At 41.8% G+C, this 16,494-nt stretch overlaps 1 protein-coding gene across 17 annotated transcripts in view; it reads left to right on the top strand.

Moving 5' to 3' along the window:
• The window catches only part of syne1b (spectrin repeat containing, nuclear envelope 1b), a 665,691-nt gene that overhangs the window by 441,548 nt on the left and 207,649 nt on the right, over positions 1–16,494 (top strand). For all 17 annotated transcript variants that reach the window (XM_069932310.1, XM_069932313.1, XM_069932309.1 and 14 more), the window contains 7 exons: positions 2,111–2,272; positions 3,341–3,532; positions 7,801–7,935; positions 10,392–10,516; positions 13,279–13,441; positions 14,215–14,355; positions 14,446–14,601. In XM_069932310.1, coding sequence (XP_069788411.1) covers positions 2,111–2,272; positions 3,341–3,532; positions 7,801–7,935; positions 10,392–10,516; positions 13,279–13,441; positions 14,215–14,355; positions 14,446–14,601 — 1,074 coding nt within the window. The remainder of the gene's footprint in view (positions 1–2,110; positions 2,273–3,340; positions 3,533–7,800; positions 7,936–10,391; positions 10,517–13,278; positions 13,442–14,214; positions 14,356–14,445; positions 14,602–16,494) is intronic.

The raw sequence follows: 16,494 nt of genomic DNA, 5'->3' as shown, positions 1-16,494 counted from the left end.
AGATTACTGGGAGGCAAAGAACTATGGAGTGGTGCAGTTTCTTTTTCAGATGGAATTCCTGAGATGTGAGCATTGTAATAAAGATGTGTCCACAGTAAGATTAAGAAGTTGTGGGATGACAATCAGTGAAACCTACCAAGTAAAAATGGTATGTGTGGTGTTCCCCTGCACCTGATTCCATTGCCTTTCTCATCAGGTGCACCACTGAAGAAGCTTTGATGAATTTCTGTAGTACATTTTGTAGATGCTATACACCAGCTACAGTGTGCTGATGGAGGGAGTAATTTTTTGATAGTTTAGGAGACTATTTAAGCATTATTGTTTTGTCCTGGAGACTTTTGAGCTCTTTTGAATATTGTTAGAACTACCCCATCCTGATAAATAGAGAATATTTCATTATATTGTTGAAATGCCTTGCAAGTGGTGGAAAGCTGCTGTTTGTGGATTCTGGTGGCAAGTTCAATCACAGAAAGTGCAGCATCAGACTTCTTGAAGGTGCAGTGTTTTGGTTTTTTTTTTGCTGGCCTTAACTAAGTTTCTGGTCAACAAAGGCTCCAGGATGTTGATAGCAAGGGTCCTGGCGATAGCATCCATGTTGGGTGATTGAAATTCTCCCATGATCAACATGGTCAATGCTTAGGCCTAAGGTGCTGCAAAAGTGGTTACTTTTTATTCCGGATATGAACATCTTTCAGTACATGATGGAGTTTGGCATTAAGGAACTTTGATTTAAAAAGTAGAGTCAGTGGCATCAATAGATGGAGTCACCCCTCATCCAAAAGAAGGTTTTTGTGAGTCCTGAAGGTAAATCATGCCTACTGGACTTCCTCATGGCAGTTTCCGTAGGCCCAGATGTCTTTTGCATTTTTCTTAGGCTTCCTTGCACCACAATATTTGAAGTTGGGAAGATTGCACAGTTTGATTTCATTCTCAATTCTTGCACAGATACATTGCAGCGAATACCTACATGCAGAAAGACTGTGGCAATATTCAGGCAGGCACTGATAGTGACAAAGAACATTTTGCCATTAGTGTCAGAATAGGAGAGAGTCTGTCCTTGATATTCATTGGGAAAATCATCGCAGAGTGCTCGCAGATTCAAGTGGATCAACTGCATTAAGCACAGGACAAACTGGATATATTCTGCAAATGATTCGATTCCTTAAACCTCAAAATTTTTCCACCATCTGCCAGGTCCAAGTCAGGAGTGTGATGGATCCACTCCATTATATGGGTGAGTACAGCTCCATCAAACTCTGGAAACACAGTGCTATCCAGGACAAAGCAGCCCATTGTCCTGGATAGGGATGTTATCCACTAGTGATGCACTCCACCACTAGTAAACTGTGTTCCATCTACAAATGCACTGCAGTTCCTCACCTAGGTTATTCTGACATTGCTTCCCAACCCTCTGATGCTTACCAGTCAGAAAGAAAATGGTTGCAGACACTGAGGAACGGTGTCACTTGTGGGGGTCCCTCCACGTCAGAGTTGGCAATATATGGCTCTTCCTTCACCACTGTAGGATCTAAATCCTGCAAGCTCCTCCCTAATGACAATGTGAAGCACCATTATCAGAAGAACTGGGGTAGCTCATCATTGCCTGGGGATTAACAGATCCATTGCTGGTGATGTCTAAATTCCTTGTTTTCCATCCCACCCTAAAATAAATTAATGTATTAAAAATATATATTCTGGTATGCAACCTGATTATCTCAGGACTAGCACGGTTAGGTAAAATTGAAGAGGGGTTGTGGAGAAAAGGGGAGATCAATCAAGGATAGTTGGGTTAGAAGTTAAATTCCTGTAGGTATGCTGCTGCATGTCTTGGGTAAAGAAACTAACAGAGGTGTCTTCTGAATGGTTAAGTGGATCAGGAGCTGCAGTGGGAGAGAACGGTCATGATGATTGGTCGAACATGTTGAGGCTTGAAAGCTGAAGACAGGAGATGCTGTTCCCGGAGGTTCACTTCAGCATCATCGGTAGGGAGAAGTGTGGGTGGGACCGAGAATTAGTGGCAACTGACTGTAAGCTCAGGAATTTGAAGACTAAATGGAAGGTTAATAGCATCTGCTTAATTTGGTGATTGCTCAATCGTCTGCTCCTTCAGGAGAGGTTGAATGATCAGGTGGAAGAGCAGCGGCAGATACAAGCCCTCCAAATGTATCGCAGTGAAGCTGACGAGCTGGACGAGTGGCTGCTGGCAACTAAAGCAGCACTGGAAGTCCCGGCGGAACAGATGGACGTGGAGGAGCAACTTGTTGACTGTCAGGTATTGGCTTGCATTTGGGAGAGGTCCAGATCATAAATGTTTAAAGGTCTTTCAACTGGGTTGTGTTTTGGAGTGTCTGTTTTGAAAGGAAAAGACTTGGATTGATTAATACTCAGTGCAGAGAAAATAAATACTTTTGAAGTCTCATTGCTATTGGAGTGTGGAAATGTGGAAGAATCTCGGGAAATTTGTCCTCCTTTTCCATGAAGTCATTTGTTTACTGATAAGAGGGGGCGGTCCTTGGTTTAAATTTCATGTCGGACATACCTCAGGCAGTACAGTGTTCCTTTAGCACTGCAAAATTCAAAATAGGTTTTGTACCTCTTCACGCCCATCAGAAGAGGGGCTTGATTCGGCAGTCTTATGGCTGCAAGGGCCTGGTGCTATCTCATGAGACCTGTGTGCGCATGTATGAGCTAAGATAGCAATTTCCCCCAGTCGTGTTTGTAACTGAGCACTCGGGCAGATTTGTTTCACTGTTGCTGGAATTGGCCAAGAGAAAAAAAAATGTATAATCCATGAGTGTTGCAGTGAGCCTTTCCCAGTCTGGTCAATCCAGGAAGGAAGGGTCTTGCATGAATTGTACCATGGAATGTCCTGTTGCTTAATGAGCATTTCAAAGTATTGTAGGATGGGGAGTGCAACAAGCAGTTGGTGCCTATACTGCGAATGTTGGACACTGCGGGGGTGAGGGCGTACTCTACAATAGGGATGTGAATATTTTAATATAGTTGCATAATTGTCTTGCAATTAATGTTTTGAATTTATTTGATTTAATTTTGATCTAATTGTGCTCATAAAGTTAAAAAATAATAGAAAAAAGCCTTCACAACTGTGATACGGTAACAGCCAAGTAATCTCTTTTGACCATAGACTGACTGTTGGCCAGGGCATCCAGTCAATGACCTGCATGCCTGTTTTGTGAAGTAGGATGCCACCACAAAATTTTGTCAGACTGATTCAAAGCCATGCATCGGTTCAACTGTGAAGTATAATGATTATGTGGGCTACAGGAGGGTGATTAGCTCTGTGCGTGTAATAGTTTAAGTTGCCTGTCTTCCATTGCAGAACATACTGATGGAGATTGAGTGCAAGGTCGCCTCTGTTTCCGAGCTGTCTGTGAACAGCGAGAACCTGTTGATGGAAGGGAAGCCCCAGACCCGAGCACAAGCTGAGCACCTGACGGAGAAGCTGCGGAACCTGAAGGGAAGCTTGGTGGAGCTGCAGAAATTACTGCAGGACAAGAGGATCAGGGTCAAAGTAAGGCTGTCACCCTCACCCCCACGCTAGCCGCATTTTCAGAGCACTGTTTCACAATGTTACGCTGTTTTTCGAGGATTCTTCCCCAGACTGTCAGAACTGTTGTAGCCTAGGCAACACATGCGTGAGTTGCCTTCCACATGTCCTTCTGGTGGAGCCAAGCTACTGTGATTAGATGATCAGGTGGGAACCAGCTGGTCAAATAAAGGTTGTTTTGATCATTTCAACATGCTTTAATACAGTAAAACCCCTATTATCTGGAATTCAAGTAACTGGCAAAAAAATTGCAGAAAATAAATAGGTAAAATATACAGAAATTTAAAATTGGCGAACCTCGCTGCTAGTTTGTTAATCATGTAATATGCAATTGCACATAACCGGAAAATGCGCTTATCTGGCATCCCCATAAGTGCCGGACACCATGAGTTTTTACTGGACCAGACTTCCTTGCTACGATACACAGCTGACTTAGAATCTCCAGTGTTGATAACTCTCGCTGTTCTAAGGACTAACTCTGATCATTGTAATGCTAGTACTCCTTGATTTGGTGTTTGGGTTGGATGTGTGAACTTCAGGAAATGTGTACTAAATGTACTCTTGTTAAAAACAATGATGTTCAAAACATGACTGTTGATATCTGCAATGTAACTCCAGATTTTTATGCTGTATTAAGATGGGTGGAGAGATTTGATTGTGCTGTGAATTCTATATACTGTACTTCTATTTTTTTTTCTTTGGCTTGGCTTCGCGGACGAAGATTTATGGAGGGGGTAAAAGTCCACGTCAGCCGCAGGCTCGTTTGTGGCTGACAAGTCCGATGCGGGACAGGCAGACACGGTTGCAGCGGCTGCAGGGGAAAATTGGTTGGTTGGGGTTGGGTGTTGGGTTTTTCCTCCTTTGCCTTTTGTCAGTGAGGTGGGCTCTGCGGTCTTCTTCGAAGGAGGTTGCTGCCCGCCGAACTGTGAGGTGCCAAGATGCACGGTTTGAGGCCACTGGCGGTGGTCAATTCTATATACTTTAAGCAAGTCACACTGCAGATTCTGAGGGATTCAGTGGGTCAGGCAGCTTCAGAGAACAATAGTGGTGATGTCTAAATTCCTTGTTTTCCATCCCACCCTAAAATAAATTAATGTATTAAAAATATATATTCAGGTCTGAACCTCAGGTTTAGGGACAACATTATCACTTTACGCCTTGGTAGCCTAAATCTCAACAGCATGAACATGAAATTTTCCAAATTTACACCCCTCACCTAATTCAGTTTCCATCATTACCTGCTCCCTTTCTCACTTTTCTGTCCAGCCTTCCCATGTCTCCTCTCCACTTCTCTTGTCTTTATTTATGCTGTATCCTATCACCTTTTGGCTCATCCCTGTCTCCCCCCCCCCCCCCCGCCCCATTTTAGTTCTGAAGGGTTCCCCCCTCCCCCCAAATTTGACTGACCATTTCTACCACGGTTCAAGTTCACTTATCATTCGATTTTACAAGTACAACCCCAACAAAACAGTGTTCTCCAGCCCTCGTTGCAAAAACATGCAAACACACAACCAGACAGAACACACATGCAGACAAGTGATACACATACATACTGAATATAAAAATAATAAAATATTGTTTAATACATAGTAGAGTCTTGGAAGTAAGCTCACGCCTCTGAAATGAAATCAGGCTGCACAAAAACACACAGCAAAAATATCTTTTCAAAGCCTACAGATTTTTATTATAAATGATCAATTCAAATTCGGGAAGTGAGGGTGACGAATCAGGAGAGGGTCTTAAGAAGAATCTTTTTGAAGTCTCAGATCTCACTTCAAAAATACAGAGGTGTGCTTCTATATACAATTTCAAATGACTCAGGAGCAAAACAATCCTCACTCTTAATATTATATCATTCTATATAAAAAATATTAGTTTCCCATGTCTGACACCTGGATTTTTGGTGTTTACCTTTCACAAATAGTGTTATGGTCTAGCATTGCCTTGAAAATTAATGATGTTTTTGCTAGCTTTATTTCAACTGCTAATTGAGCACATTGGGTCCTGTTTTTCACAGCATGTTTGCAAGGCTATATTTGCAGCTGTCTTTAACTGTTTTCAGCCATCTTATGACACACTAAAGGTTTGTCCGCCATCTTTTCTGTCCCTAAATTTTAAAAGCAAAAGCTTTAGGATTTAAATATAAACTATACTTCCACAGGTTAGTCTGAGCTGTTCATATCAGTGGTTTAGCAATCTCACTGCCCATGGGAAGAAGCTGTTTCTCAGCTGGTGGAGCTGACTCTGATGCCCCTGCATCTCTCTCCCGACCAAAGCAACTGAGAGATGCTGTGTGCAGGGTGGAGATGATCTTCAATGAGTAGATCACATTGATGGTGGGGAGAAGGAGACACCAGTGATCATCTCTTCCGTTCTTGTGGATTGACCTCTGATCCAATGTTTGACAGCAACCGTACCACACTGTGATGCAGCCGGCCAGGACACTCTTGATTGAGCTTCTGTGGAAAGATGACAGGATGGTGGCCATAGCCAGGCCATCTCAGGAAGTGCAGTCATGAGGATAGATCTGTTGTTTAGTGGACTCCGAGGTACTTGGTGCTCTCTACTTCTCCACTACCGATTTATTATTATGTAATGGAGAGTGGTCTTTCCTGGTTCCCTTGAAGTCCTCAGTTATCTCCTTTGTCTTGTCCATGTTGAGACTCAAATTGTTATTGTCACCCATATCACAAGATTTTCCACCTCTTCTCTGTAGTGTGACTCGTTGTGGCTGATGAGGCCGACTACTGTCATATCGTCTGCAAACCTGATGTCTATTGGAGCTGGATCTGGCGATGCAGTCATGGATCAGTGGCATGAACAGGAGTGGCATGAGCACACAGCCCTAAGGTGCTCCAGTGCTCAATGTGACGGTGCTCGATGTTCTGCTGTTGACCTGGACAGACTGTGATCCTTATGTTAGGAAGTCCAGAATCCAGTTGCAGCCTAACCTGCTGAGTTCTTCCAGCTTCTCAGTGTTTGCTCAAGATTCCAGCATCTGTAATTCTGTTTTTTTTTTCTAATTTATTACTTGCTTTGAGTTTGAAGCAACAAATGATCTCTTGTACTAACTGAATATAAATCAACAAAATATCGTAATGCTAAATGTGTTCATGTTCTGAGCCCTCCTTTTGAATGGATCTCAGTGAAGTCAGTGTTGTCCCAGTCAAGCAATAAAGGATCTTGTTGTGTTTGATCTATTATTACAATTAAATATTCATGGGAATTTTCTATTTTTTTGTTGAAGAACGTTTCTAAGTCTGGTCTGCTCCCAATTTCACCCAAAATTTGGACACTTTGGATGTGTTAGCAGGTTTGAAAACTAGGGATCTGCAGTAATAATTAAAAAGTGAATTCAGATCCCATGATGGCTGTTTAAGTACCAAAATACAGGTTTAGACTCTAGAAGTAAGAGAAGAAGAAATGGGACCAGGAATAGGCCACATAGATTTAAGAGACAATTGTAGCATTTAAGAGACTTTTGGATAGACGGGAATGTGTGTGGAAGGATATTTAATCAGCTCAAGCAGCAGTTTTAGTTTGGTTTGGTCATCATCTTGGGCACAGACGTGGGATGAAGGGCCTGTTCTCTGTTCTTATCCTTTGTCCTACCCATTCACATAAAAAACAAACTTTATTCCCCAATTTAAATGAAGGTTTTCAGAATTGTTTCTCATCCCACAGATACTCCCTGACATGCTGAGTGTTTCCAGTAGTTTTTAAAATTTCAGATTTCTAGCATCTGTTGTTTTTTGCTTTCTTTTAGAAGGAAACCCAGATTTTGTGTGTGTGTGTGTGTGTGTGTGTGGTGTGTGTGTGTGTGTGTGTGGTGTGTGTGTGTGTGTGTGTGTGTGTGTGTGTGTGTGTGTGTGTGTGTGTGTGTGTGTGTGTGTGTGTGTACCTCAAAACAGAAGCTTTATGATTGCACTATAATCACCATGTCTGTGGACTTTCATGTTCAAAAGCCACATGATTTGTTACCAACTACCAGATTCTTGTTTAGAAATCAAATCAGTTCATTTATTAGCTATATGTGAGATCTGTTATGGCCTACAAGTGACCAAATGTTGTGGATTTTCCAAAGAGATCCTGAAAGCTGTTGAGGGTCACTCGTTAAGCCAATAGTTGTTAGTTTTTCAAGATGAATACATCTCAAATTTTAAAAAAAAGTATCGGATGAGAATGTGTGGATGCAGTCCATTTAAATGACTACGTTTTCTTTTTTAATAAAGGATGGTGTGGTTCAAGAGAACGAGGACATGGAAACTGATTTGACATCCTACGCAAGCCCCAATTTCCAGGAATGGCTGGTACAAGCTCAGGCAACTCGCTATCAAAACCAGCAGAACAGTCTGCAGAGACAGAAGGTAAGTCGTTTCTCAGTCAACAATTGCTATCAGAAATTTGCAAGTCAGTGCAGAAAGCATTTCATTTATAACAGAGAGGAAAGGTGCTGCGTTTTTCTGGAAAATAATTTCATTAAGGCTTTCAGAATGTTGGATAACTTTCAGGGTGAAATCTTTTTCTGGCAATTTAACAAGGAGGTATGGATGAGAATTGTCACCAGGTAAAATCAGTTCATGTTCAAGTTAATTATCATTTTGACTGTGCATACACAACCAGGTGAAACAGTGTTTCTCTGAACTACTTTGCTTTTGCTTTGGTTTGGCTTCGCGGACGAAGATTTATGGAGGGGTATGTCCACGTCTGCTGCAGGCTCGTTGGTGACTGACAAGTCCGATGCGGGACAGGCAGGCATGGTTGCAGCGGTTGCAAGGGAAAATTGGTGGGTCGGGGTTGGGTGTTGGGTTTTTCCTCCTTTTGTCTTTTGTCAGTGAGGTGGGCTCTGCGGTCTTCTTCAAAGGAGGTTGCTGCCCGCCGAACTGTGAGGCGCCAAGATGCACGGTTTGAGGCGATATCAGCCCACTGGCGGTGGTCAATGTGGCAGGCACCAAGAGATTTCTATAAGCAGTCCTTGTACCTCTTCTTTGGTGCACCTCTGTCTCGGTGGCCAGTGGAGAGCTCGGCATAGAACACGATCTTGGGAAGGCGATGGTCCTCCATACACATATATACAGAATGCACAACACATAATAATCACATAGATTCAGTACGTTTCCCCATATCTGAAACGCTTGGTACTGGACATTTTCTTTTGGTTTTTGGAGCAATGGCTTTAACCAGCTCAGTAGTGTCAGCCGAGTACTTGTATCAGCGGTTAAACAACAGCAAAGTACAACGGCAGACTGTTCGAGCATAAAATATTTAATGTGTACCGAAAAAACAACTTGATCTCTGCTGATAAAATAAGGTAAATGCAGCATCAAACACTAGAAATCCTCCTCGATGGCATTTTCAGATGTTTCCTCCAGTGTCATCTGCCTCATTAACAATGGTTTTTGTCATATCGGTGCCACAAAAAAGTTTGGTTTTATGATCCTTTAGGTATTTTAAACTTCAGATACGGGGAAACATGTACAGATATAATTTAAGATTAATATGTGTAAATATTTTGGAACAATTTTATTTGGTTACAGGATACTGTCCCACAATCTCTCAGCCTGCAGGAAGAAGGTATTTCTTGGCCCTGCAGTTCTGATTTTGATGCTCTTGTACCACCTCCTTGATGGTAGTGAGTGAAAGATACTCTGTGCTGAATGGAAAGGATCCTCAATAATTCTTTGAGCTCTCTTTAAGCATCTTTTTCAGTGAATATCGTCAATAAGAGGAAAGGGAGACCCCAGTGATCTCCTTGGCTGTTTTGATGATCCTCTATATTGACTTCTGGTCCAATGCTTTGCAGCTGCTATACCACCCAATGATGTAGCCAGGTCAATTGTGCTCCTGTTAAAGGTTGTCAAGATGGGAGCTGGTAGCCTTTCCATCCTCAACTTCTTTAGGAAGTGCAGGTACCTCTGCACCTTCCTGACTAATGACCAGATGTAATTCCAGATTGTTTGTTAGGTGCACCATCAATTTTGTGCTCTCTATGGCTTATGTTGGAACCGTTGATGTGTAATGGAGAGTGGTTGACCTTCATCCTCCTGAAGTCAACAATCATCTCCTTTCTCCTGTCCATGTTGAGGCTCTGGTTTTTCTTGCACCAGTTCGCGAGTCTCCCAGCCTCCTCTCTGTTGTCAATGAGGCCAATGCTGTTGCATTATCGACAAATATGATAATTCCATTGGAGCTGGATCTGGCAGTGCAGTTATGAGACAGTAGCGTGGACAATAGCGGGTTGAGCACATAACCCTGAGGTGAGGCAGTGCTCAACGTGATGGGAGAAATAAAAATGAAAGGTCGAAGAAATGTTATCACCTGGAGGTTGTTAGAACAAAGAATATGATTCCAACATGGAGTCACTGAGACCCTATTGTGATCATATTTTGTTGATTATGCACTCCTGTGAAGGTATTTTGTCATATGGCCGTGTGACATAATGAATGGGCATCTCTGATTTCTGACAGGCTCGTGTGATGCATTCAGTAGAGAGAGTAGATAAGGTTTGCACGCCATACCTTTTGAAACTGCGGCAACTGTTGTAATGGGGGTAACGTAGCCAACTTGTCTACAGGAAAGCTCCATGAGCAGCACCTTGTTAATGATAAAAATATTTTTATTGGTCATTCAGTTGGCCAGAAGTTTAGCTTCCAAACCATAACACAGATTGAAATCCTTGAGAAGTTGATCTCCTGGAAGAGATGGCATGGGTGGATTTGTTGTCCAAACTGGAAGTGCGCTCTGCAGGCAGAACGATAGCTTGTGTGCTTTTTGCTCTTGCTTTGCTAGAGTGGAGACTGAATGCATCTAAATCTGTCTGTAGGAGCTCGAGCACCAGCTCGCAGAACAGAAGAACTTGCTGCGGTCAGTTGCGAGCAGTGGGGAGAAAATCCTGACGCAGCAAAGCAGCTGGGAAGCTCTGGGTGAGGAGCAGAAATCGCAGATCAGGTGAGAACCCAAGTGTCTGCTTAAGGGCTCGATCCCTGTTTGAAGGAAGGAAGGTTCTAATCTCAGTAAATTAACACTGCAAGATGAAACTGTGTTCCAAAACATTTTTGCTGATTGCGTGGACCGTGTCCTTATGTTGGTTTGAGGTTCCATTTACTGTACACTTGAAACTTGAAATTCATTTGCGAATGCTGAAAAATGCCCAGTCATATCATAAAGAATCTCTGAAAACTGGAAAACTTTGGTTTGAGTTGCATCTGTGGAAGGAAAAGAACTTGTTGCCATTTTGGGTTGAGACCTGATGCAAAGTCTCAACCTGAAATGCCGATTGTTCCTTCCCCCTCCATGGATGTCACTTGACCTGATGAGTTCCTCCAGCAGTTTCATTTTAGGCTCCATATTCTAACATCTTGTAGTTTCTAATAAAAATTGACTTTTTATTTACTGAGTGACTATCATAATCCCAAAGCATCTGGCATTCAAGGAAGTATTTCACCAATGAAATATAGAAAACATAGCAGCTTGACGTGTATAAAATTGGTTACTACAAACACAAGTACACAGAATGACCAGATTGTCTGTTTCAGTGAGGAAGCCAGTTGGAGACATACTCATAGACTGGAACCTCCAGTAATGGATAGCAAATAAAACTGAAGATGCTGGAATTTGTAACAAAAAGAAACTGAAGTGCAGGAAGCATCTGTGGAAAGATCAGCTGGTTAATGTTTCGAGTCAGGGATCCTCCCTCGCATTGCGAGAAGTGTGGAGCAGTTACAGTTCTCAAAGCATAACAGGAGAAAGGGGTGAGGTGCAAGACAAAAGACTGTGAAGATGGGCTAAAGCAGATCAGATGATAAAGGAGAATGAGTACTGACATTGAGGGTATTTTAAAGAATGAGGGTGAGAATCCACAGTATTGAGTGGGATATGAGCACATTAGCCACTGAGCTGACTAGGCACAAAAGGCTTCACTGCTGGGAACATTGCTCAGGAGATCAAAGCATCGGATTCTTGAATCTTGGCAGTTTTGTACTAATACTGTAACATTTTTCTTCTTGAACTATGATGAAGTACCTGTTCAGCTGTAGAAAGTCAGAATTTTGGTGCAGATGCACAATGTAAGAACTGTAACAAACTCATTATCATTACATTACAATTAATTGACCATTTCACCTTGGTATCTGGTCTCTGAAAATGACCCCTCATTTTATTTGCTGATTTGTATTTATTAAGGTAAAGATTCGAGATAGAATTAAAGTTTGCCTCAGGGTACTGGTGGTAAACACATGAAGAGTGCTCTCACTCTTCAGTTCATCTGTCTGTGCAACTATAGTTCTTTTTGAAGTAAGAGGATGTGGAGAAGCCCAGAGGAAGTTCTATTCTCGAGGCTTGTAGTCCCAGGGCCCCCCCAGCCTGAGGCTTCTATATGTGTGGCCTATCATCAGGTCTCGGGGTACTTTGTGACTTAATGTGTTATTTATCACCACTGAAACTCAGTGGCTGAGAAGTGAATGTGGATGTCCTCAGTCATCTGTCAGAACCATATATCCTAATCAAATACCAGGAACCCCTTGTTGATACCCCCTGTGGTTGTAGACTGGACGTCTGCAGACTGACTTGTCTCTGTCTGCATTGAGTACATTGATCAGGACTGGGGCAGCCTTGAGATGCCTCTACAAAAAGATGGAATACTGGAAACCCTCAGGAGGTCAGTCAGCATTATGGTAAGAGAAACAGAGTTGACTTTTTTGAATGGAGAAAGAAAGCGTTTTTACATTCTTTATATATATATATATATATATATATATATAAATAAAAAAATATATAATATATATAAATAAAAAATATAAAAATATATATAAATAAAAAAATATAATATATATAAATTAAAAAAAATATATATATATAAAAAAATAAAATAAATAAATAAATATATATAAATTAAAAAATATATAATATATATATAAATTTAAAAAAAAATATATATATATATATATATAAATTAAAAAAAAAATATATATATATATATATCTCAGGACTGGCCACTTATAGAAGTCATTCATCTGTAACAATTTTTTTCAGCTTTTCTCTTTCCAATAGCAAGGTCTATCTCCTCTGCTGTTTTCAAAGTGTAACACAGACAAAAAAGCATAATATGCTTCTAATTGCCACATTAACCCACTTGATCTCACCCTATCTGTCATATTCCCATGATTCTACTCATCCACCCCACACTTCTCTGCAAATGAAAGCGAACGTCTTTTCTAGTTCTGACCAATGGGCTTGGACCTAGAATTTAACTTGTTTCTCTTTCCATAGATGCCGCTTGACCTGCTATGTGTTTCCAGCATTTCCTGTTTTTATTTCAGACGTCCAGCATCTGCAGTTTTTTTTGTTGTGAATGCTTTGAATTGTCCTCTGTAGTGAGTAGTATAGGTATTGCCCTGATGGTCATCACTGCCTCACCCCAGACCACTTCCAAACCCCACCGCAAGTTAAACCTGTGCACAATATTGGCATGGACAAGATGAGGCTCACTGCTAGGGACTACAGTGCAAAACAATCTCAGCCATTCTGAGATCAGCTGTCTAAGGAAGTAACTCCTGAAACTAGGTCCATGTAGGGAGTTGATTTGTTCCTGTTCCTTGAAAGGATGGGTAAAATCTAGCAAGTAATTTGATGTTTTACTGACCAGCAGACTTTCACTGTCTGTTACTGAGGAGATGGAACCACTGACTTTGTTTTTTCACCATTTTCTTCAGTGAACCTGCTCAGCTGGAATCTTTATCACGGGAGCTTGATTTTGAGGGGGAGAAGGTTTTTGTGTCACAGTACCTAAGGACACAGTGGCAGAATCTTCAGAAGGAGATTGTTAATAAGCAGAAGATGTTCAAAAATGCACTGGAGCAAAACCAGGAGCACCAGGTAACCAGGAGTATCTGAACTGTATCTCCAGTGCGTTGAGCTTGCAAATGAATGAATTTGTGTTTGTGGAAAAATGCCAGAATATTGCAAGCACTTGACAACAATTAAGTCCCATGGAAGTGTGGTTAAATTGTTTTAGTGATGTTGTTTATGTTCATTATTGGCCAATTTACAGGAATACTTTCCTGCTCATGGTATTTCTTGTATCTGGATGTGAAGGTAGTTGGGACTCAAAGACAATCTATTGGAGGAACTTATTGTCAAAGGAGCATCAGTGAGAGAAAAAGAATGGTCAACATTTCTGGCTTAAAAATTTTTTTCTCTCACTGATGTTGCTTGACCTGCTGAGTTCTTCCAGTGGATTGTTTGTTACTCCAGTTTCCAGCCTTTGCATTCTCCTGTGTGGATCCAAAATACTGCTTCTCCAAAGGTTCGTCACTGGCTCCGGAGCTGTACTGTGAAGTTCCATCTATGTTATGGCACAGTGCTAGAGCCAACTGAGAGCAATGAGTCCTGCCTCAAATGCTTGGTTTCTGTGATGATCACTCCTTGGTGGAGGTTGGGTTCAATGGGTGCAAGCTCGTCTTCAAAGAGGGACTATTGCTAGCATCAAAGACACCTTACCACAGATGTATAGAAATAGGTGTGCCTGTGTATTAGTAATAGTACTAACTCATGGATTGCTACACTGTGCCACCCTTACTTGTCTGCAGTCTGCATCGAACACTCTTATATGAAAATAACTATTGCCTTTCTACTTTCTGTAACATTAGCAGGTGTATGGTCTGGTCGATGAGGTATCGAGTGGAATATCTTTATTTAAAGGAGAATCTCAGACATTGGAGAAATCCATACAGGCAGTCAAATCCCTGTTGACTGACTTGGGTGAAGCTTTTGGAGATATTTACACACAGGTACAGTGCCAGGTCTCCTCATTTTAATTGAAAAGGATTTTTGATTGAAACTCCAAGGTGGTCACCATCATTGTCCATATTTGTGTCAAGGGTAAAGATGCAGAGGGCCGGAGCCTCCTCCTGGAGCAGAAGTTGTATGGTGGTGTGTCAGCTACCTGCCATTGGTTGAACAGTGTTGAAGATCACATATTGACCAGAGCAGATTGTCTCCTGGAAAAACTTGAAGCACAGTTGAACCATGAAGAGGTAAGAAATTGTCAGTGTGATTCATGTCATAATATGGAATATATCTGATCACTGAGTGCCATTTAGGGTCAATGGATATTTTGCAGAGGTAAGGTAGGGCTGTTTCATTTTGTACAATTGTTGGGGAGAGATGAGAAATGAAGACCATTGGCAGATGAGCATAATGAGGAACAGCAGCACATTCTCTCAGTCTTGAAGGTTTCGGCCTGAATCATAAACCGTTCTGGCCACCCACAACTGCTTGATGTGCTGAGGTTCTCCAGTGGATCATGTTTTGCTTAAGATTAGGAACAGTTTTCCTAGTATGCAAGGAAGTTACCAGGGCAGAATCTTCCATTGCAGACATCTATGTGAGGCATTGCCTCAAGAAGGCAGACAAGGTCATGAAGGGCCCCCAATCACTCAGGCCATCTTCTGGCAGAGGTACAGAAGCCTGAGAGTCCAGCACCTCTAGGTTCAAGAACAGTTTTAAAAACTCTTAAATCTCCCCAACCGACCCTTACCCTACCCTAACCATAAACTACTCTAGGATCATCAAAAGATCTGTCTGAACTATTGAAAAATCGCTTTTTTCTGTCCTTTAATAATGATAATCTCTTGGCATATTGTGGTAATTTATACTCTACTCTTGTGATTACTGTCTTACGTACCTGCGTAGCCGAGAAAGACAGAATATTGGTGCGACTGCAGGTTGTACTTGTAAGAATAAGCTCTCATCCCCAATTGTTGGCTGTCTAGCCCTAGGCCGTGTTGTTGCAGCACAGCCTCCTGTGGGGTGACTGTCTCCCAACACTTCAGCCAGGCTCACTGCAGCACAGAGGCTGACTCAGCAGAAGCACTCACACAATGGCTTCAGCAGCTCGGCAAACAGCTCCTAGCAGCTGAACGGACTCCCATTACTTGCCCCTCTTTCTCATTTCTAGACATTGAACATTTGGGAATATCTTTCAGATAAGGGCGTTAAAACTTTTTTTCCCTCTTTGTATAAAGTTTAAAAGGCCATTATTAAAGGCCTTTTATCCCCTTTCTCCTGGGAGCTAGAAACATAGAAAACTATAGTACAAAACAGGCCCCTTGGCCCTCCATGTTGTGCTGACCCACATATTACTTTTTTTTAAAAAAGTACTAAACCATCCCTCCCTCATAACTCTCTTTTTCTTTAATCGATGTGTCTGCCTAAAAGTTTCTTAAATTCCCCCAATGTCCTGGCACCCACAACTCTCTGTATAAACAACTAACCCCGATGTCTCCCTTAAATTTCCCTCCCTTAACTTTGTATATATGACCTCTGGTGTTTGCGGTTTCTGCCCTGGGAAACAGGCGCTGGCTGTCCATTCTATCTATGCCTCTCATAATATCGTAGACCTCTATCAAGTCTCCTCTCATCCTTCTACGCTCCCAGCTCTGCCGACCTTCCCTCATGTCTTGTTTCCCAATCCAGGCAACAACCTAGTGAATCTCCTCTCCATAGCTTCCACATTCATCCTTTAATGAGGTGACCAGAACTGAACACAATACTCAAGGTGTGGTCTTACCAGAGATTTGTAGAGTTGCAACATGACCTCTCTACTCCTGAATTTAATCTTCCTATTAATAAATCCCAGCATCCCATAGGCCTTCTTAACTATCCTATCGACCTATGCGGTGATCTGAGGGATGTATGGATTTGAATCCATCCCTTGATTTTTCTTGCATCAACTCAGAGGAGGATGTTGGAGTCACACTGGCTCCTAGGGCAATCATTCCATTAGTACCAATTCCCTTTTGTTCCTTTTGCCATTATGATGAGATTTTATTACGATACACACAAGTACAATGGACAAATGCACTGAAATATTTTCTTGCTGCAGCCACACAGGTAGGTTAAATATACCAATCACAATAGGTAGCATT

Source organism: Narcine bancroftii, chromosome 4 (assembly GCF_036971445.1).
Source record: "Narcine bancroftii isolate sNarBan1 chromosome 4, sNarBan1.hap1, whole genome shotgun sequence".
In the NCBI taxonomy this organism is placed as follows: domain Eukaryota; kingdom Metazoa; phylum Chordata; class Chondrichthyes; order Torpediniformes; family Narcinidae; genus Narcine; species Narcine bancroftii.
This window is presented reverse-complemented; position numbering and strand designations above follow the sequence as displayed.